This window comes from Convolutriloba macropyga, chromosome 2 (genome assembly GCF_964194025.1).
Source record: "Convolutriloba macropyga chromosome 2, txConMacr16.3, whole genome shotgun sequence".
Taxonomy (NCBI): domain Eukaryota; kingdom Metazoa; phylum Xenacoelomorpha; order Acoela; family Convolutidae; genus Convolutriloba; species Convolutriloba macropyga.
In genome coordinates this window covers 55,816,873-55,841,076 of record NC_134469.1, presented here as the reverse complement: position 1 = coordinate 55,841,076, position 24,204 = coordinate 55,816,873, and the positions used below count along the sequence as shown (strand labels likewise).

General features: G+C 34.7%; 1 protein-coding gene across 1 annotated transcript in view; it reads right to left on the bottom strand.

The window, feature by feature from the left end:
- LOC142334938 (gamma-aminobutyric acid receptor subunit pi-like) overlaps positions 1 to 24,204 on the bottom strand; it is a 107,233-nt gene that overhangs the window by 46,143 nt on the left and 36,886 nt on the right. The window contains exons 2-3 of the mRNA XM_075383267.1: positions 22,192 to 22,268; positions 18,192 to 18,259 (exon numbers count right to left, since the gene is read on the bottom strand). Coding sequence (XP_075239382.1) covers positions 18,192 to 18,259; positions 22,192 to 22,268 — 145 coding nt within the window. The remainder of the gene's footprint in view (positions 1 to 18,191; positions 18,260 to 22,191; positions 22,269 to 24,204) is intronic.

Below are 24,204 nucleotides of genomic sequence, written 5' to 3'. Positions count from 1 at the left end.
GTTTCTCTTATAGGAATTAAAGATTGTTTTTGCTGCCTCGAGAAATTTGTTGGAACATACCTAGCTACGCAAAGACTCGCAGGGGCTATCTTGTTTTGGCTTAAAAATAGAAATCTTCCATCCCTCAAGTTTAATTATAAAATCCTTTTGAAAAAACTGATGGTTTTAAATCTTTTTGAATAATAAATATTTTTTTCTTTTTCAGTTAAACTGCAAAAAATTTAAAAATTTCGATTTCTTTATAAAAATTTTGATGAAAGAAAAAGAATCTAAAAATAAAAAAAAATCTGAAATTTTACAAGTAACCAAAATTCACCAATGCTACTTTATATGAGCCATTAAGGACAACTTTAAACCGTTAAGAAGAGGCGGACTGGAAAAATTGTCAGAAATCTTCAAAAAATAGAAAGATTACTTTATATTTGCTACAAAGTTAGGTTTTGAAATTTTTGAGAAACCAGAAATAAAAATCTTTTAAACAGCCCGAACAAACCTGCGAGATTTTAAAAAAACTGATTTAGCCCATTATGCTCATGAAACATTAAAAGTAACAAAATTTTCAGAAAAATGCCAAAAAAAGTTTTATCTCAATTTTGGGGTCAATTTTCCTATAAAAAAACTTGAGATCTAGACTTTTTCCAAGATAAAGCAAACAAGATTCATAAGAACAGAGTCGAAGCATGAGTGGAAATAAGTTGAAAAAATGATGATTAAAAAAGTTTTAATTTTGCTGTCAAGTTTGTGCTTGTGTGTTTGTGTTTCCCTGTGTGTGCGCACGCAATTCTTTGGAAGCTTTTACGTTTTTTCGTGCGCGTATATTGTGGCTGGTTTGAGCATATAAGTGATATATATATATATATATATATATATATATATATATATATATATTATATTTATACATATGCTTATATATATATATATAAACTTCAATCAATTCACTTCAAATTTATTGTCCCGCAAAATTCACACCTATTTATTCAGAAGAACACGAGGCATACCTAGATTAACGGTGACAAATCTTGTGTAAAGATCAATTAACGAGAACAAAAACTTTTTAGCAACTGATTTTTTTGGTGTTTGGGTTTGTTTTTGTGTGTTTGTGTTTCTATGTGTTATATGTGTGTGTTGTGTGGGTTTTTATGGAATTTCGTTTTCTGTGTTTTTAATGTTGTACTACACCTATTTTTCTAGAATGTGTTAAAAATTTTTTGTTTTTGTCTGCCGATTAAAGACGGCAAAATAGGGTAATAAAATCGCTGGCAAAATAAGACATTAAAAATATTTTTCTCTATTGCATATAAGTTGCTTTCGGCTCCCCCCAACGGTTTCTCTGAGAAGAATTAAAGATTGTTTTTGCTACCTCGAGAAGTTTGTTGGAACATACCTAGCTACGCAAAGACTCGCAGGGGCTATCTTGTTTTGGCTTAAAAATGGCAATCTTCCATCCCTCAAGTTTAATTATAAAATCCTTTTGAAAAAACTGATGGTTTTAAATCTTCTTGAATAATAAATATTTTTTTCTTTTTCATTTAAAATGCAGAAAATTTAAAAATTTCGATTTCTTTATGAAAATTTTGATGAAAGAAAAAGAATCTAAAAATTAAAAAAAAATCTGAAATTTTACAAGTAACCAAAATTCACCAATGCTACTTTATATGAGCCATTAAGGACAACTTTAAACCGTTAAGAAGAGGCGGACTGAAAAAACTGTCAGAAATCTTCAAAAAAACGAAAGATTACTTTATATTTGCTACAAAGTTAGGTTTTGAAATGTTTGAGAAACCAGAAATAAAATTCTTTTAAACAGACCGAACAAACCTGCGAGATTTTAAGAAAACGATTTAGCCCATTATGCTCATGAAACATTAAAAGTAACAAAAATTTCAGAAAAATGCCAAAAAAAGTTTTATCTCAATTTTGGTGTCAATTATCCTATAAAAAAACTTGAGATCTACATTTTTTCCAAGATAAAGCAAACAAGATTCATAAGAACAGAGTCGAAGCATGAGTGGAAATAAGTTGAAAAAATGAAGATTAAAAAAGTTTTGTTTTTGCTGTCAAGTTTGTGCTTGTGTGTTTGTGTTTCTCTGTGTGTGCGCACGCAATTCTTTGGAAGCTTTTGGGTTTTTTTCGTGCGTGTATATTGTGGCTGGTATGAGCATATAAGTGAAATATATATATATATATATATATATATATATATATATATATATATATATAGGTATATATTTATATGTTATATATATATGTAACGGCTGCTCTCCTTGTGTTTCACAAAGAAAGTTTTACACCGCCCAGTTCGTTCTGAGTGGTTACAAAATCTGTCCGGATACTTCGTTTATGCAGTTCGCTTTTGTAACTGTATATCCGCTCTGCTGTACTTACCGTTGCATTAACTATTTTAGTTCGTAACTATTCGCTGATCTTAGTTTTTTCAACTATCAATTTAAACTGGATTGCTACAGATCACACAATACGGGATCTCTTTATGTATACCAGTTCAATCCGATAGAAAAACAAATCGAAGACAAAGATATATGTCTAAGACCTGTTTGTGCAAAAATATTTAAATTTAAACTTATGTTGGCTTTTGCTATTTGTACTCACAAGTTGAGAATACCAGAAGTTGGGGTTGTAACAGTTGAATTTCAGCTCCAATAATTCGTTGATGCAAGACACAGTAACAGAATTTACTGCTCAAGAATAATATTTTGAATACAAGACACAGTAACAATTTACTGCTCAGGAATATTTCTAGTTCAAGACACAGTAACACGTTATTTACTGCTCAAGACAATTTGTTTTTGCAATATTTTGCTGAGTTATACTTTCCGCCGTTTTCTGCGGCTACTACGTTGCGTTCTGTGTGTTTCTTTTTGTTATTTCCCCCTTTTCTCTTTTTTCTCACGTGACAAACTGTAACTAGAACTAGAACTATAACTATAACTATTAAATGACTAAGACATCAGAAAGTGTTTTGTTTCTATTTTCCCCGCCTATGCAAGCTTGTTATTCCTTAAGCTCAGCTCCAACATCGCCGGCCCTGTTTTCCTTCGTGAAAACATCATTGTCAGTTGGAAGTACTGGAGCGAGCTTCACTACGGGCCTCTTGTAGTATCCATCTTTTGTTCGGATTTTCGCTGATCGAATCACTCCATCGGAACCTTCAAATGTTTCGGTTATTCGACCCAGATTGTAATATCCACGTTTGTCACTGTCTTCCACTAACCACACAAGATCACCCTGCTGAAGACTTCTGTCCGTTGTGGTCGGCCATTTCTTTCGACTATTCAACGTTGGCAAGTATTCTTTACGGAATCTGTCCCAGATGAGGTCTGCGTAAGCTTGTGTTTGTCGGAAGAGCTTTCTATGATCAACAAATTGCTCTGCACCTGATAGATACGGTAAACAAAGGTTCTTGTTGCCAAGTAGGAAATGGTTTGGAGTAATAGCTTCTAAATCGGTAGCATCAGAACTGACTTGTGTCAGCGGTCTAGCATTCAGCGTCTGTTCAACAATACACATCGTGGTTGACAGAACGTCCTCCGTGACTGATCGATTGCCCAGCACTGCGTACATTGCCTTCTTGCAACTCCTAACCAGTCTTTCCCACACTCCTCCAAAGTGTGGTGCTGCAGGTGGGTTGAACTTCCATCTGATACCTTGTTGAATCAGATGTTCTTCAATTCGCACCCTGTTCCATGCTGCTATATACTCTGCCAGTTCTTTTTCAGCTCCAACGAAGTTTGTCCCGTTATCGCTAATCATTTTGACCGGTTTGCCTCTTCGTGCAATGAATCGCATGATTGCGTTCAGACAACTATCAGTGTCTAATCTTGGTACAATCTCTATATGTACCGCACGTACAGTAAGGCATGTGAATAGACAACACCAACGCTTTTCGTTTCTTCGACCAATCTTTACTGTGAATGGTCCGAAATAGTCTACGCCCACATTCGAGAACACTGTTGATGCGACTAATCGTTCTTCAGGTAGTTCTGCCATTACTGGTGCCTTTGTTTGGGCTCTTCCCTTTCGACATCTAATGCATTTGTTTTTGATCGATCTCAAAGCATTTCGTATGCCTAGGATCCAGAATTTCTGCTGAACTATGTTTCTGACATGTTCAGTACCTTCGTGGTGATTATTCTTATGTTCATTTTGCAAGAATAATTCAACTAAATGGTGCTTCCAATGTAACAGTATTGGATGCTTGGTTTCGAAGTTCAGATGACTTTTACCTATTCTGCCTTGAGCACGAATAAGTCCTTGCTGGTCTATGAATGGTGAAAACTGGAGGATTTTGCTGTTTTTTGGAATTTCCCTTTCAGCCTTGAGAGATTTCATCTCTTCAGTAAACTGTTCTTGCTGCAGTAGTCTGAAGATGCTTGCTTGTGCATCCTCTCTTTCTTCAACACTTAGTGTTTTTGTTGCCGGTTTGTGTTTTATAAATACGCGCTGTACGTATGCCATTGTATTTACTAGTCGATTGTAATTGCTGAATCGTTCCCACTGAATCAGCGGCTTCTTCTCTTCAACCTTAGCTGAGAAGACCATTTCGTCGTTTTGTTCGTCTGAAGCAAATGTTAAATTCAACTGTTCAGGCCATTCGTTCTCTCGTTGCTTCAACCAGGCCGGCCCAGTGAGCCATTCGCTTCTCTTAAGTTCGTCAACATTGATCGGTCGTGTCCCGATGTCAGCTGGATTGTTAATACCACTCACATGATTCCACTGTGAAACATTAGTTGTATCCAAAATCTCAGCCACTCTGTTTGCAACAAACACCTGTTGCTTACGGTGGGAGCTATGAATCCATTGCAGAACAGTAGTGGAGTCTGACCAAAAGTTGCAACTCTGAATCTTCGATTCGTGTTCCTTCACTATATGTTCTTTAAGTCTCACCGCCATCACTGCTGCTTGTAGTTCCAAGCGTGGTATAGAAAGGTGTCGCATCGGTGCGACTCGGCACTTCCCGATTACAAATGCTAAGTCTGCTGAGTATTCTTTGGGCTTTGAACGTAGGTATGCCACAGCGCACATTGTGTCTTCAGATGCGTCGGCAAACACATGAAGTTCCCATTTGTCCTTGGCTGTGCTGAAGTATCTTCTATCAATGCTGGTTTCTGCTACTTCTGGAAGCTGCGCCTTCCACTTCAGAAACTCTTCTTCTTCGTTAGGTTCTACTGAGTTGTCCCAATGTTGTCCATTTTTGGTCCAGATGCTCTTCAGGAGTCGTCTCATATGGACACTGAATGGTGCAAACAGTCCAAGAGGATCAAACACTGAAGAAACTAGAGATAAGATCTTCCTTTGGGTGATTGGGGTCTCAACTTCTTTGCTTGTACCTCTACAAACCTGTAGACTATCATCGGTAATCGTCCACTGAAGCCCAAGCACCGATGACCCTTCCTGGCTGGGTTCTACTTCAACCTGCTTTGTTTTGTTGATTGATCTTAAGTCCTCTGGGATTGCGTTGGTTACCACGTCGCTGTTGGTGATCCACTTCTTCAGTTCAAATCCATGTTTTGAGAGAAGAGATTGCAGTTGTTTGAAAACCTTGATTGCTTCTTCAGGTGTTTCGACTGACTTGATGAAATCGTCCATGTAGAAGTTGTTTTGGATTGTTTTTGCTGCAATTGGAAACTCGTCCTCGTAATCGATGGCTACTCGCTTCAGAGCGTAGTTGGCACATGTTGGTGAACTCTTAGCTCCGAAAACATGACGTTGATACTCGTAAATTTGCACAGGTTCGTTCATTGTTTGTCTCCACAAAAATCTCAAGCAGCTTTTATCCCGTTCAGGAACTTGCACTTGCAGAAACATTGATTCAATATCTGCGGTTAGGGCAAATGGCCCTTCTCGAAATCTGAATATTGTTCCAATCAATCCGTGTAGTAGATCGGGTCCGGCTAACAACTTGTCATTCAGACATACATCCTTGTATTTTGCTGCAGCGTTGCAAACACGGCGAACTTTACCCGGTTTGTTGGGGTTTAGTACTGGATGGTGTGGCAAATACCATTCCTTTCCGAAAGTGCCTTTGACTTCCGATTTACTAAGGATCTTCACAAATCCTTTTTCAACATCTGTATCAATTGACTGTTGATACAATTCTTTTAAATTTGGGTCTCGTTGGAATCTTCGTTCCAGTGAGTAGAGTTGACCAAGGGCCGAGCCGTAGTTGTTTGGAAGATTGGGTTCTGGTTCACTCCAGAGCATGCCCACTTCGTACCGCTCGCCTGTAAACGTTGTCGTGCTCTCTAGAAATTTCTGAGCTTGCTGCTCTTTCTTTGATTGACTTACAACATTTATTTTGGAAGCATAAGTTTCTATGTCCCACCATGATTGGATATTTTCTGCCACTTTCACATCTTCTGTGAAGGCAAAATGACAAACATTTTGACTTTTCTTGCCTGTCATGGGACCACTGACTACCCATCCTAATTCTGTTAAGACGGCGAAAGGCTCACTTCGTGTTCCAATCTTATAGTCCAATGGACGTTGAATTTCGTAGGCATCTTGTCCAAGTATGATGCCTACTTCCATCAGGTTGAATGTTTTGTTAGTGAGAACATTCAGGTGTCTGAATTTGTTCTTCAGTTCCTTGTAGTCATATGTTGTGTTTCCCAACGAGATTGATGGGTGTGCAAACGCTTCAATCGAATGCACCTTTGAATGTAGTCCCTTTATTGTGATAGGAACCTTCTCTGTCCTCAAATCTTGCGTCCCATGAATGCCAGCTATGTTCAAGGTAACGTCCGTGCCTTTGGCTTGTAGTTGATCCTTAACACTTTGATCGATGAATGATACTGTTGAACCACTATCGAGGAAAGCGTAGGTATTCAACCTGTTACCACCACTCTGAACCGATACCGGAACTATTTGAAGAAAACTAGTAACTTGGTTACTCTGGTTGATTGTTGCTGCGCTTACGTTAACTGCGTGACTACCCTCGTCCATTCGGTTTTCTGAGTGTAGCAGTCTGTTGTGCTTTTTGGTACATCCGTTTATACCGCACACTTTGACTTTGCAATCTTTGATTGCATGTCCTTTTCCCAGACATCCATAACATAAGCGTTCTCTCCTCACTGCCACGTATCGATCATTCACACTCATGTTTTTGAATGATGGACAGTTCCAAATTTTATGAGTGCCATCGGCTAATGGACAGTGATCGCTTTGCGTCTGCTTGGTTTCTTGCAGGTTCGAACTTGCACTGAAGTTCGATGTCTTCGAGAATTGTTTTTCTCTATTTGCGTTGCGTCGGTCTTCTTCTTTGCGTTCCCCTTTAAACGCTGAAAACCCTTCATGCACGAATGCCATTCGTGATAGCCATTTTTCAAACATGATTAGATCAGGCCAGTCCTCGTCTTTGTCATCGACGTAGAACCACCATTTTTCTTTAAGAACTTGAGGTAGCTTATCAACTGCCATGTACAATGTCGAACTTGATTGCAAATCACCAATATGTTTGTACTCTTTGAGCACGTTCACGAAGTTAGATACAATAACAGAAAAATTAATCAGGCTGGTTGAATCATGAGGTTTCACTTGATTAGCTTTTCGTAGGCTCTCGAGCTGCGCATCTATAATTACATGCGGTCTTCCAAATTTTCTTTCTAAAATGTTCCAGGCAGCACTATAAAACTGTCCAGAATAGCCCATTCCCGAGATTGCAGATTTTGCTTTGCCTGTTAGCAGAGTCTTCAAATGGCTCATTTTTTCTGAGTCGGGAATCGTGTGTTTATCTACTGTTGCTATGAACATGCTAGACCACTCAGGCCACTCCAGTGGGTTTCCGTCAAAATTGTTCAACCTCAATTTTGGTAAACTACTGCTTGAATGTCCAGTGTTGTAGTACCTTCCAGCTATCGGCGATATATCCCGCCCTTCAACACTTACTGAGCGTTCGCGAGAGTTTGGGTACCATGGGTAATGCCTCTGCTTATTCCGTTCGGGGCTGACATCAAAGCGAGCTCTTGGTCGAATTGGCGTTCGCGTGTCGTTCATCGAATTCGCCCACTCCGAGACATCTCTCCCTTTTGGGGTCCAATTGAAAGGTGACTTGTCACGCGCCTTAGTCGATTGAGAACGTAAGTCATCTTTCTCCAATGCTGTTCTTTGCAATTGGCGCTCTAGGTCTCGCTCCTTTTGCCGAAGCTGATGTTGCATCTCTAGTTCTTTCATTTGCATTTCTAGCTCCAACTTCTTTCGATCAAATTGTGCTCGTTCGATTTGCAACTTTCTTTCGAATTCAATTTCAAATTCCTTCATTCGTTCTTCAAACCGACGTTTCACTGAAGATGCTTCCGAAGCGTTTTCTGTATCCTGGTTGATTGCCCGTGTAACCGTATTCGTCGTTGCATTGCTTGTGTTACCATGGTTTTGGTTAAACTCTGGAATTCCAACGTTTTGTGCTAACTGCTGCACATTATTCGCAGGTGGTTGCTCTTCATTAGCATGAAGAGTTGACTGGCTTTGCTGGCTTGACATGTTTGCCTCTCCGTGGATATACGGCAACCACTCTGAATTCAAATATTGAAAGTATTTTTCTCTCTCAAGTTTGCGTTTTAAAGAAATATCTGGGTCTCGGAGAGTCTCAGCTTTCTTATTCACGAGTTTTTGAATGCTGTCGTCCAATTGCAGTATCTGCTGATAAAGAGTCTTGAGTTTGCTTGGTCGATCTCGATTATCAATGAGCTCAAAACCTTCTTTCTGTTTCTCAATCCACTTGTTTCGCAAGTTGTTGATCTGGCGATCCAAAACGCTTTGACTCTGTGACGGAGTCACTTCTTGTGTACTTCGGGACTGCAGCTTGAACCTCTACAGCTCCTTTATTTGTTTGCTTTAATTTAGTTTTTGCTTTTCAACGTTCCTATTTGCTTTGCCTAATTGGCTTTGCGTTGTTGAATTGCTCGTTGAGTTTTGTTCTCGTTCGTCGATTACTTCGTCACTTCGACTGTTGGGTTAGACAGCAGTTTATTCCACTGTCCGGGTCGGCGGACCAAATGTAACGGCTGCTCTCCTTGTGTTTCACAAAGAAAGTTTTACACCGCCCAGTTCGTTCTGAGTGGTTACAAAATCTGTCCGGATACTTCGTTTATGCAGTTCGCTTTTGTAACTGTATATCCGCTCTGCTGTACTTACCGTTGCATTAACTATTTTAGTTCGTAACTATTCGCTGATCTTAGTTTTTTCAACTATCAATTTAAACTGGATTGCTACAGATCACACAATACGGGATCTCTTTATGTATACCAGTTCAATCCGATAGAAAAACAAATCGAAGACAAAGATATATGTCTAAGACCTGTTTGTGCAAAAATATTTAAATTTAAACTTATGTTGGCTTTTGCTATTTGTACTCACAAGTTGAGAATACCAGAAGTTGGGGTTGTAACAGTTGAATTTCAGCTCCAATAATTCGTTGATGCAAGACACAGAAACAGAATTTACTGCTCAACAATAATATTTTGAATACAAGACACAGTAACAATTTACTGCTCAGGAATATTTCTAGTTCAAGACACAGTAACACGTTATTTACTGCTCAAGACAATTTGTTTTTGCAATATTTTGCTGAGTTATACTTTCCGCCGTTTTCTGCGGCTACTACGTTGCGTTCTGTGTGTTTCTTTTTGTTATTTCCCCCTTTTCTCTTTTTTCTCACGTGACAAACTGTAACTAGAACTAGAACTATAACTATAACTATTAAATGACTAAGACATCAGAAAGTGTTTTGTTTCTATTTTCCCCGCCTATGCAAGCTTGTTATTCCTTAAGCTCAGCTCCAACAATATATATATATATATATATATATATATATATATATATATATGCATATATATATTTATATATATATATATATATATATATATATATATAAATTTCAATCAATTCATTTCAAAGTTTACTGTCCCGCAAAATTCACACCTATTTATTCAGAAAAACACGATTTTTTTGGTGTTTGGGTTTGTTTTCGTGTGTTTGTGTTTCTATGTGTTATATGTGTGTGTTGTGTGAGTTTTTATGGAATTTCGGTTTCTGTGTTTTTAATGTTGTACTACACCTATTTTTCTAGAATGTGTTAAAAATTTTTTGTTTTTGTCTGCCGATTAAAGACGGCAAAATAGGGTAAAAAAATCGCTGGCAAAATAAAACATTAAAAATAATTTTCTCTAATGCATATAAGTTGCTTTCGGCTCCTCCCAATGGTTTCTCTGATAGGATTTAAAGATTGTTTTTGCTACCTCGAGAATTTTGTTGGAACATACCTAGCTACGCAAAGACTCGCAGGGGCTATCTTGTTTTGACTTAAAAATAGCAATCTTCCATCCCTCAAGTTTAATTATAAAATCCTTTTGAAAAAACTGATGATTCAATTTCAATTTGATTTCCAAATCAATCATTGCTGCTTTAATTTATGCCTTTTTGAATAACTTTAGAAAATGTTAGAGAAGAAAAGAAGCTACGCGCTGAAAAAAGGACAGAAGTTGCGAGCAATGATAAAGTGAAAGCATTGCTGTTAAAAAACGTAGGCAATCGTCATATCCAATATTGTTTTAGAAAATTAATAGGAAAATGTGCTCCAAAGTTTGTATACACATGCAGTTACGAGGCAATTAAAAGAAATCTAGAATGATATCTAAAAAACTAAAAAAGAAATCTAAATCTAAAGAGGTTTTTTCTAATAATTCTTTGAGACAAGATGAAGTCAATCAGTTATAAGCAAAGGACACTTGATGTTAAACCAAATTCAATTTTATAGAGTGCTTGTTTTAAAAAATTGCGTGCCATTAGTAAAATATGTTGATCTCAACTGTGAGTCAGAAAATTTTTGTCTAAACCATAAAATTGCTGCAATTAACTCAACTGTGAATTGAGTTCTGACGAATGCTCACGTGCAGCCACGCTTACTGCTTTTTTTTCCAATAATTCTCCGAGACAAGAAAAAGTCAATCAATATAAGGTACTTAATTGTGAAACTCTGGCATGAAACAATTTGTTCAAAGGAGGAATCGGAAAATACATCTTACACTTGAAGCCTTTGAAAAAGACAAGAATAATTCTTCTCCTGACTTTTTAGATATTTATTATTCACTTTTTCTATTTTGTAATCTGTCATTTCAAAGATTCCCTCATAACTATCAATTATTCTCGACTACATTTTTAGGTTTATTTTTCAATTTAAGTTTGTTTCATGGCCAAACAGCCAAATTCACAATAGTGTTATTTCTATAAACTTTCTACATCTTTGAAAATTCTTTTGTTTCTTCATCGATTAAAATTTTAAAGCTCTAGTGACTGCATTGAAAAGAAACTGCCTCTGCGCGTGATTTCATTTTTTATAACCAGACGCCTTGTGTTCCCACGGGAGTTGCGTTTTGTTATTTTTATAACACGATGCAACCAAAACTCTTTTCCTCAGTTCCGACATCTCTTTATACGTCTAAATTCCTTGTTTGTTCAACAGCGTGCTTTAGTTCAGCTTTATTTTCCTAAAATCATAAGTGCTTTTACCATATCGCGGTCCCTGGCTCAATTATCCCGTTTGCCGTACCAAATATCTCCTAAGAAGTTTTCAAGGAGGCACGGCAATAATTTTTTGCTTTGAACTACATTCACCGATAGACAAAATAATCTCTGTACATCTGCTTTTTGTCAAGCACAAAATACTCTATTCGTTGAAGCTTTGTCGATAGTCATTGTTCATATTTTTCCGGAGGCAGAGAACTTCAAATCAGTTTAATTCGAGGATTTAAATGAAATTGAAAAAATTTGAAACAAAAAATGCGGCGAATACGCGCAAAGAAGAAATGACAGCACTGCTGTTAAATTTCGTAGCAAATGGTAATTTCTAATCCGATAAGGTCTTTGCAATTAAAGAAAAGCGCTCCAAAATTTGTATACCCATGCAGTTACGACGCTACTAAATGAATCTGAAAAGATTTTTCTTTGAACAGATGCCACGCGAACAACCTCATTCTACAAAAGTCTCCAATTTCTCGAATATTAAAGTTTTCCATCCTGTAGTAACAAAGAACATCAGTACATTGTTGCAGCATACTAATCTGAGTGTCCATTTATCTAAAAATCTATTTTTTTTGCATTTGAGGCAAACATGAAAAATGACAAATTTTTTTTCCAGTGGTGAGTATTTCCGAACGTATATAAGAAAACGTGTTTTCGAGCGCATGTCACTACTATTAAAAATTTTAACCTCTTTTGGCCTTGGACAATGATGGAACCTTACAATGAGAAAATTTAGATCGATATAAGTGAATTCTGTAACTAGTTTTCCCATTTAAAAGTTTATATCTTTTCGTCTATTTTAAATATCTGCTTTTAAAACTATCATATGATCATCATTGTTCTGATAATCCCAATGCCTTGGTGTCTCATTAATATAAAAAAATAAAAGGTTTTTGGGTAAGTGGATTGGTTTTAGCAATCAAATTTGTACTAATATTAAGATCGTCAGGCTGCTAAGAAATGGTCGTGACCCACATTCCAAGCTATAGTCATATTGTTTATCCAGATTAATATTTTTTGTTTCGACCCAATTTAGTGGGGTGGGGGGATCTATATGCTCGACTGGATTATTTTCTTCAGTCAACTTTCGCCGATCGATTGTCAGTGATATCATTAAAAAGATAGTCAAACCTAGAACTTCAAACTAAAAAGACTTTTTTTTGAAAAGCGCTTTTCCGAGGAGCTATGGAGGTTTAAAGTTTTGTGAACGTGAACCTCACTACGTTGTTTTGGCCATAATTTTGAGCAATTTTGCTGAAGTTTTGATGAGCTTTGCTAAAACTATGAAAAAAATTTTAACAATAGTGTCATTGGTTTAACTTTCAAATAGAAAACAGAGTTGCTGAGCTGTTTGAAACATTTTTTTGGCTTAACTTTTGTTTAAAATTTTGAGAAATCAGTAGTTTTTTTTCAATTTTTAAACAAAAAATCAAAAAAAAGATTATTTCATCCTCTTCGTACAAACTGAACGGTAGACGTAGAAACTGCTGAAGCATCTTTCGGTTATTCAAATAATCGCTATAGTTACCTCCGCTTCCAGGAAAAGAGTTTTTTAACCACTATTTTAGCAGTCTTTTGTTATTCTAAATCCATATTTTTTAAAATGCATAATTGGCTTTTGATAAATTAAGATTTCCCTGGCCAAAAAATCTATAAGACAATCCCCTGTGACAATGACACCTTATACAACCGCGCAGCAATATCAAAGATAGTTTTGTTCCCATCGTTTAGGGCCAGCTTTGCAAAAAAAACTGTTCGGTTTGTTTTTTGGCCTGTCCTTTTTAAAATATTTCCTTTCGCATTTTGTTCATCCCAATTACAGACAAATTTCTCTTAATTTGGAGGTTTAATTGATGAGAAGTCCCATTTATGTTCAAATGACACCAAGTTGATAAATTTTACGTTTTTTGGGTAAAAATTACGGTTTTTATCGCTCCGACAACGAACTCTTCAGTTTTCAAGAACTCATGATTTTTGCGAGCATCCGATATTCTTATTGTAGTTTTATGAATGAGTCTGATTTTAAAAAATTCCTATTCATTATCTCAGGAGCTCTTGAACAAACTAAGGGCGCTGTCATTAAAAACAAAATCGCAACAAAATTAAAAAAGCAAGATTATTTCAACCAGAAGCGAATGGTTTTTGGCTTCTGCACTGTTTCCGGAAAACTGTTTTTGAAATTTTGAACTCCGCCTTTTATCGTTGTTATTTTTTTGGTCTCTTGACGTAGTCATTTTAATGCGATATACAATCGATTTAGTTGAAAGCCTATGTTTGTTAGTGTGTAAGCTTTAAAAACAACAAAATTGTTTTTGAAGATTTGTCACATTTTCCACATATCTCAGCAAATGTTTATCGTAGTCTCAACAAAAAAGACTAGTCTCAACATTCTTTTCCAAATAATTCAATTTCAGTATGCATTGCTTTGCTGCTTTGGCAATCATATAATTGCTTTTTGTTGTTGCTACTTTGTTCTTTGTCTTCTGGTGAATTTTAAGTCAATTTGCTGAGATTGTTTTTCTTATGAAACTACTTTGATTTTATCTTTAAGGTTTTTTTTACAAAGCTGGCCAAGGAATTTTGGTCGTAATTAAAACTTGTTGTTTTCATTTGACTTTGTTGCTTGTTTTGTGTCTTTGTCTCGTTATTGGCCGGTATCATCAGCTTTCTCATGAGAATTTTTTTTAAAAATTTGTTGAGTAGTTTGAGTTAAAAGCGATTTTGTAATAGGGTATCAACTGTGTTTAACCAGAAAGCGATGTTTTGAAAGTTTTATACCTCTTCCTCAATTGATGGTCAATTAATAAAAAAAACTTGGCTGAGCGGGGTCAGAACATTATTTGCCAATAACCTGTACCGATCCTCTCCTTGTTTCGGTTGAAATTTAATCGTTATATTTCAAGCACTTGAATAGAAGTCTAAATTTTATATTTAAAGCACTTAGATAGCGTTACTTGTTTTCATTTCTGTAGTTTGAAAAAAAGCAAAAAAATTTTGAGAAATGCTTTTCATCTAATTTACTCAACACAATATTATCATTAAACTCTCTTAACAGTTGCGGAACACTTCTTTGACGATTATAGCAAGATAACACGAAAAAACCAAATTTGATTTTCACTTCCAATTTAATATCAAACAAGAAGGCTCGGTAACGTGCGTTTGCACATAAAGTTCCGACCCAGCTCATCTTCATTTTTCACTTAAATGTCTACCAAATGAGTAGATATGAAAAAATTAATCATCAACATGTAGTTCAACATACTACTAAATGAATAAAACAATCAACTTTAGAGGGCCGATAAAACCTGTGGTGGCCATAATATGACCACCAGAAAAGACGGCGATAAAAATCAAAAGATTACAAATATTAGTTAGGAGCAAAAATTACTGTCCCTTTTCGGAAAAACATTCAAAACCAAATCAAAATGGCATCAGATAAAATTTATTTTAAAGAAGGTTAACCCCTATTCCATTTGAAAAAAAAAGTGAATTTCTTTCTCAAAGCGACTTGGTATCAAGTCGACAAGAAATTGGCGACGCTTTAAAATTTTTTTGAAAAAAAAAATTTGTGTCAAACTGGTTGGAATCATTTTGCGTCAAATGAAATCATTGAGATACTCTTTTATGCCTCCATAGAAAGCAGTTGAGACCTTTCATTTATCTAGGATACGACTAAAAAAGATCAAGAAATACGAAACAAAATTGCATGAAAACATTTTACATATAAAAATTGCAGGAAGAAGATATCCCATGTAATTAAACCTATTTGCTAAAAACATGGAAAACTTCTAAGTTCATTTTTTTCAAAATACCAGAAGACTGCGCACTACTGTGATACTGTGAAAGGCAAACAAAAACCCAAAAAAATTGACGAATATGCAAAAAATCATGTATCTTTTTTGAAAACTGGTTGCACCAAGGACAGAGACCATTTGAGAAAAATAAAATCGTTTTTAGGAGCAAATTGTAGTTCAGTAGAAAAGGGATGTGACTTGTCTTTAGAGATTCCAAGCTACAAATTAACAGAAATCAGATTAGCAAATCTCAGAAATCTACTGTCTTTTTAAACACGAAAAACTTTCAAAAATCATAGCCAACATAAGCTTTCGACTTGAAGAGTAGACATTTTATCTTGCGATTTCTTTGAGAAATAATTGCTTTTGTTCTTTGCCAAACTAAAAATTAAAAATGTACAATAATTTTTAAAACAAGTTGAAAAACAACTTTACAAAACCACCGTGTTGAAGCCCCTCAATGATGAAAAATTAGCAGCATGAAAATGCCATCTTTTTGTGCGTCTACTTTGAGCATCGTAAATTCTTTTCTGTATCTCAAAAGGAAAGCAAAATGAACAAAAAAAGAAGAATCTGAATTTCATAAAATGCTTCTCTAAGCAAATATTAAAAGCCCTGAAGACATCAGTCAAAACGTTTAACCAACAGAAAAATTATTTTTTGGCTTGAAAAAACATTACTGTGATCTCTCAATAATGAGGCGAAGTTAAGAAACTGATACAACTTTGTAAAAATCGAAAAAACGTAAACCAGAACAAAAAGTATAAGTCGAATAATGCTTTTAAATTTTTGAAAAAAAATTAATTTGAAAGTGAATAAAACCGGTAGCTATTTACCAGTATGGATAATAAATTTCATTTATGTATGAGTAGTTGGTCACTGAGACCCATAATTACCCAATATTTTTCATATTACAACAAAAACTAACGGCAGAACACAAATTTCAGCAAGAGAACAATATCGCCGCCCTTAAAACCATATGTTATGCAAACAAAAAATATGTTCAGTTACAAATTTTGTCAAGGTTTTTCAGTTAGATTGTTAAGTAACGTTACGGTTTTGCCATCAAAACACAAACCACAGAAAAAATTGGTAATTATGCAAAAAATCACAAAATTTTGTAATAAAACCGCCGCAAAATAAGTGTTTATTATATAAGAAAGAATATTTGATCTGTGTTTACCGAGAATAAGCTAAAAGTTGACAAAATAATATAAAACACTGACAACTTCAAAGAACCACTGAAAGTTCCTTAAAGTAAATACATTCAATGACATAAGAGACATTAACTACCTACTGAATGCTTATACAGGTTCACTTACTCCCCATTCGTGAAAAATCACTGAGGTCCACTTACACCTCAAGACGCCATTTGAATCTATGTAGGGTAGATTTAGTAATCAGACTTCTAGAAATTAAAAACTTAATGCGAAACACAATAATTCAGTTAAACTTTTTTAAACTGTCCTTCAAAGCCATAAAAACCATTATTTTCTCTGAAAACAAATTATATCTATATTCAGCCTTAAACACAGTAAAAAGACAAAAGCAAATTTTTTGGAAAAGGCAGCACCAAAATAAAAATTATAAACTTCTGATTGTAAAAATCATTGATAATATTAAAAATATACCTTGCCACGCGCCGAACAAACCGCCCAAGTGTTCCAAACATTTGCAAATAAGACCAAATAATGAGTGAAATACTTCAAAAATTTAAAAAAAAACATTGGTGCTGTTTGTATAATTATCGAGTTAGCGGTTTCTAGGTCTCCACTTTGGGCATAATTAAACAAAGTGGACCAAAAAAGCATACTTTGTGCAATTTTTGATTAAAAAAATCTGTGTTCTGAAAAATTGATCAACAGTTTTAGCCAAGAAACTCCAATCAAACAATTCAACAACACTCCGCTATCTCTAATTGTAACAATAACACTCTGCCGCTAAAAAGTTTTAACTCATTTTAATTTATGTTAGTAGAATTGTGCCCAATTTTAGCAAAATTAATCAAAAATGTGAAAAAAACCGTCCAATATTCACAAAATTTAAACTTCGATAACTTTCTGTAAAAAACGAAATTCAAAAAAATCTTCATTTTCCCAAATTCTAGAGTATACCTGCTTTTAATGATACCACTCACAACTCTCTACGATTAATATATTGATCGGCCAAAATTTTCTGAACAAAAAACCCATTTGAGTATATAGTCCCTCCGTCCCCACTAAAGTGGGGTCGGAACAAAAATAAACTAAAATGAAAAATAAACTTTTCAAATCAAGTAATAGATAAACCTATGACCGTCATTGTTGGAGACCAGTGTTAGAGAAACTTAAATTTGAAATTGACAATTGCCTCATAATTTTTGTGTTTCCTTTTTATGATATGTTCTTCATCTTCGTATACAAATATCTGTCAACTACATACAAAAGATTAGGAAAGTTATTTGTATTATATATTTCCTTCACATTGTTTTTTTTGAATTTATAGAGAAAAACTTATGGACATATTGGCAACTCTTCGTAGAAATACGTCTCTTTTTGTGTTTCATATCATTGCACTAGGCCTAAAACATTTTATAGCAGCGTGTTGTATAATTCTTTCGAACGCAATTCAACCATAAAGAGGTTGAACACAGTTGTGCCAAAAAAATAAAAAAAAGCAGTGTTTTGGTGTGTTGACTTTATGTCCGGTTATTAAGTTTAGGTATTTATGCTTCAAGACGAAACCAACAGTTTGTTGAGTACCCGAGCTCTTTTGACCTCAGTATTATTACGGAAGCTGAATTAGATCTGCTGTAACTTCAAACTGGGCATTTTTTTATTATAACAACACTTCAAGGTATAATTAATAATAATTTGAGTTCCTCACCATCTCGTTTTCTGAAGCGGGCCCCAGGGACTCAATGTATAGCCTCACTTTGACCATGTCTGGGTTTCCTAAAACACATTAAAATTCACCGATGATCCAGAAAGTTTTATTAATCCAAACATACAATACAATTTTTAATTAATTAACTGAGCGATCTTGCAAGTTTGAGCTTGAAAGGCTCCAGTTCAGATTTCGAGTAGTCCAAAGTATTTCACAATCTAATGGAAGCAGTAAAGAAAACCACATCGTCGATTAACTTCATTGCCTATATATTGAACGTTCTCCCAAGAGCTTCCTCTATGTACGAAAAAAATTCTTCGAGCCAAAATTATGTCTCTTTATGAACTACATGATTAAGTATGATTACAAATAGGTTACGAGGCTGCATAAAGAAGAAGCATACCAGTATACGTTTCAGGTTCTAACAACTCGTTTTTAGCTCTTAGAAATTTTCACCAGTTTTGTTAAATTTTGTTGAATTAACCCGTGCGTGACTTAGGTTCCAACTATAGTCTTTTTTTAATATTGCAAGAAAACTTTTCTCTATTAGGTGCTCTACCGATTATAATCATTTAAAATAGTTATTAGCTTCAGCGTTTATTTTGAACACAACATGCCAAAAGATACAGTAGAAAAAAATATTTTGAAATCAAAATAAACTTTTAGAGTCCAGTTTTGAATTAAATTTGGATTTAAGGACAGGGAAACAGCAGAATTGGATCGCCTTTCGCTATTAGGAATTTCGAAACTTTATAGAACGATCTTTTTTTAAACAAAATTTAATGTTAAATTTTGCCTATACTTTCACAGCTGGCTAAGATATATAGGTGAATTAGAGTTCTTTTGTAAAAAAAAATGAATAACAAAACTATAACATATCATTGATACATAGAGAAATCTAACTCGCTTGTTATAGGTTGCTCCTTCTCTAAATACTCACATCTGCTTGAAAAGTTCAGTAAAATTGACAAATTACCGCAATTGATAAAACAGAGTGCGCCAATGATTTAACTAATTTTTGAAAATAATGTCAATAAAATAAATAAAGTTAAAGACTTTTTCATTGCCCATTCCTGCTTGTTCAACAAAAATAGCTTTTATGGCAATAATTTTGTTCATAGGCGGCGGGCAATATTTGTTTCAAGTTGTGAAGTACCTTAAAATATTCAAATTGACCAAATTTTCAAAAGCAGTAAAAAATGATAAGAACAGTATAATATTAATGCCAGTCTATGCGGACCAACAAACATTTTGCGGCTAATAAGGTTCACACAAAATTATAGGAGTTGTGGTAGTATGTAACATCTTTCAATTCATTTGGCAACAGCCATATAGTTTTAAAGACACAGTGGGAGTTAAACTTGTTCACCTTAAAGAGTGCAAAAAAAAAATTTAAATAACAACTCACTTTTGTAACTTCTTCATTAATGACAAAATTAGGTATTTCAGTTTGTATTAGTAATAATTTACGATGATAAACTGATAGCTCTGAACACGAAAAATTTTTTGTGTCCGGGTAAAATAATTCCAAACAAAACAGATGTAATATCCAAATTAGTCCCAGACAAAATAGTCCAGTAGAAGCAGACAAAAAGTCCTAGGAAAAATGTTACCGAATAAATAATGAGACCATTGTAAATATAGTCTACTTACAAATAACCAACAAAGTCTTATTGTTTTTAAATGATACGATTTAAAATTGAACGACAATTTGTTTCAAAACACACAATTTCACACTAATTTATGTTGTAATGAGCTCAATATCTGTTCGATGGCACACAATCATATAAATATATTTAAAACTTTCTTGAGCATAAAATATACTCTTTGTTCAGTTGGGACTATTTCGTCTGGGACTGTTTTATTTGCTTTCTTGCGACCATTTTGTCCGGGACTGCTTTGTCCGGGACTGCTTTGTCTGGGACTGCTTTGTCTGGGAATATTTTGCTATTCGGACCGTTTCGCCTGTCAATGAAAATTTTTATTCGTGCCCCCTTGGATTTTTAAATTATTGCCATTGGGTTTTTAAATTAATGCATAAACAGCTCTAGCTAATTAATTGGAGGAAAATTACAGAAGACCAGGAAAAAAAGAAAAGACGAGACGCTTTCACGACTGTTTTTTTTATTCCTAACCACTATTATTTTTCATAACTACAAAAATATCCTTCAAGTTTTGAAACTGATCAAAAATGGATGCCAGCATGTTGCCAATGGTGGATTTTAATTAACTTCATTTCGTGGCCCTTGAAAAGGGGAAAAATAGCAAACATTTCAAAGTTTTACTATAATTTTGTGGTGACTTGCGAAGTCTTGGCCCTGATTTTTGGGCAAACAGGATTGGGGCGAACCAGAAAACTTATTTTCACAGATTAAAAAAGAATATAAATCCAAATACATTAGTGTTGATTAAATTATATTAATTATTATATTTGCAGAAATTTTAGTTTTCCTTTATTTTGTTTTGTTTAATAATTAATACAGTTTGCGAACGACCCATTGACCTCTTTCAGACCTCACATATGTAGTAGTAATGTTGTTTATGCATTATTCAATTTGTTAAAACTTATTTCCAAATATTTCGTATCTCAGAGCCAGCAGACATCAAGGAAAGAACATCAAAGATGTTGATTTACGTTTTCCCATACCGTTATCAATTACTTTTCTTTCGTCTTTACCTGACCGCAAAGGGGCGATACACATTTTGAACTACATTTAAGGCACGTCTGATTGTGACTACTTTTCCCACATTTTCTCAATCTTCAGTTTGACCTTGTAAATCAGACAAAGTAGAATAATTTGCCTGAACTTACTTTCAAATTCTAGTGCGTTCCTAATCCGACAGGTTCAAGGATAGAGATGAATTGAATTATAAATACATGTTGGGAACTCAACAACCCCACCACCGACGTAACACAGTCTAGAAAGGCTGAACCTGCACATTTTAATTGGGGCTAGTAAAGACGATCAAGGATGCCTTAAATACAAATGACAGCCCAACTACTCTCTCTAGTTATACATGGACATAAATTTGAGCGGCACATGGTAATTTTTTCACATCTTCGAGTTATTCACAACAAAATTATTCTCATCACTTCGAATTATTCACACTGAAGTATAGAGTGGTATTTGGTAACGCCGCTCAAATTTGATTCCTCCCTAACCACAAACTCCACCCAAATTGACAAAATTGATGACAGGAAAAATTGGTGATGTGCTCGTTCTGCAACAAGTAACGCCAATATTAAAATGCAGAGAAATTGGGAAAATTAGAAACTAACATCGATGAAACTAGAAACTAACAGAATGGAACATAAGATGTATCAATTTGCTTACTTTAATCCCTTCAGCAATGTTATCTTGCATCCTTATGTGCTTATCTTAATTTTAATGGTTTCGTTTGTTTTTCAAACTGAAATTGGCTAATATTCTAGAATTTTCAAAAGTGGTTGCTTGTTCTCCATTTATGTACTAATCATTTCTGAAGGATGGATGCCTCATTGGGTATTTTTTTTTATTTCCGAACGTTAGATGCAGACTTTTTAAAGCTTTTTTTTTCAATCTTTGACATCATATTTTTACCATAGACACAATGCAAATAATTCGACAGCCGCTCAAAAATTTGAGATTAAGTACCGCAAATTGTATGGCTTTAAAAACTCCTATTTCGGGTACTGAATCTGAGGGGAATGTTAAGCTAGCAGATTAGCTAGGTAAGCTAGGTAATTTGTCATGATTTACTTGACAGGGAAGGGTGCGTTTTGAAGCATTTTGAAATTAAAAGCCGTGAAACTTTTGGTAAAATATATAATTTGCATTTATAAACACCAACAGCTACTTTTACAACACTTTTCTTTCAACCTCATGATTGCAATGTATCCGCCATTATCAACATCACAGCGTTTGCTTTTTTTTTTTGGGGGGGGGGGGGGGGGGGGGTTGGCTTTTCTAGACAGAATACACTAAAAAATGCAAAATTAGGATGATCACCATGAACTTACGACTGAAGTTGGGCCGAGTTCGGTTGTCGTACTTTCCAGTGTCAAACAGGTCGAACACAAACTTCTGGTACTGGTCCCTAAAAATCAGCAGCACTCTCTTCTGGGAAAGTTTTAACTTTTATGTCATATTTTAATCATCAATTATAAGAAATTCAGTGCCAAAAATGAAACAAAATTAACGTTAAAATCTATCAGCTGCCGTTCAGATTCCGGAAGCATCCAATTTTTTGTTCGGATGAGACACAAATTAATTTAAATACTTAAAGAGTTAAGGAAATAGATATATAATTTTGATAAAGAAAGACAGCTGTGTTCGAAGGTTAATAATTGTTCCGACCAACCTGGTGGGGGAGGAACTATATGCTCAACTGGGTCTTTTCATTTTCAGTAAATTTTCACGGATCGATATATTAATAGTACAGAGTTTTTACTAGTATGATTAGAAAGCTTGTCAAATAATCAGATTTTTTTCAGTTTTCTTTTTTCTCCGAGGAGTTACGGGATTTAAAGTTTTCTGAACGTTAGCCTAACCATCTTTGTTTAGTTCACATTGTTCGTAATTTTTTTTGCTAATTTTGATCAATTTTTGCTGAAAATATCGAAAACATCTTAACGATAGTCTCATGGGTTATATTTTTAATGATGAATGAGATTTGCTGAAATATTTGAACAAACTGTTTTGCTTATAATTTTGGCTACATTTTTGAAAATTCAACAGCTTTTTCTGTTTTTTTTTCTTTTCATAAAAATTGCATTACGCTTACCTGGACAAATTTTGACCAGTTTGAACAGTAGTGCACACAAAAAACTGCCATCTCACTTTTTTTTTAACTCAAATAAGGGCTATTTTAACCTCTGGTTCCTATGGAAGGGTTTTGAAACCAGCATTTTAGCGGTCTTTCGATAATTTAAATCGATAATTATAAAAAACGCATCAACTACTTTTGATGCATCGCTTAATTGTGCAAAAAGACATTTCAGACAATTATTTAGATCAGGTGCAGTTTTTAACAGCCGCGCAGCAATATTAAGGCCAGGTTTTTTATTTTAGTTGGTTTTTGCGATGAAAAAGATTCGAGTTGTATTTTGGTGTCTGTCCCTTTTCAAAAGTATTTTCTGAATAGTTTTTATATCCTCATTACAGGCAAGTCTTGTTTTAACTAAAAGTTCAATGGATAAAAGCTCCCATTTAGGTGAAAATGAGGCCCATTGAATTGATATTGTGCTTTCTGAAAAAACTCATGGTTTTCATGGCTCCAACAAATTGTCTTTGTAAAATCTAAATGAGTTATTTTTTGCCAGCGTTTGATGTTATTTTTGAAGTCTTGTGAAATTTTGAAGTCTTTGATATAATTACTTTTTGGTCAAACTATCTATTTGGTAGTGACTTTTGGAATAGTTTTTCAGTTTTAAAGGACAAGCCTTGAAAACACAACTAGTTTTGCTTCAATTATTGTGCAATTTTGGAATTCAAAACATATCCCGATTTTAATTTATTTTTCAATTTATCGTGGGATTTTTTGTTTTTTCTGTCTTAGTTACAGACCAGAATGTTGTCAAGTCTAGCCTCATATATTCTAATGTCAAATTTTTGTGCAGTTTAAGGCCAATAGATATGCAAGATAATTCCAGCCTGTGATTTCTTTGGCTTCAATGCCGCTTGCCCATAAATGCTTGAGAAATTTTTGAGTTCCACATATTTTTGTTGTTATTTTTTGTAGTCTTTTGACTAAGTCCTACTAATTAAAAGTCCAAATTGCTGGCTAGGCAGTAACAAGTTAAATTTTTCACTGGTTTTTGTTGAAAGCTGATAGTTGTTATGACTAATGGTTTTATAAAAATTGTTTTCAAAGATACTAGTTGTTTCTTCTGAGATTTGCCACTTCTAACATTGATTCTGCCACCTTTTTTCAATCTCAGCAAAAAAGATGCTGCAATCCCCTTCAAATTAATTAAAATATAGTGTTTATTCCTGTTTTATCGGTTAAATTTTGATTTTTGTTGGCGATGATT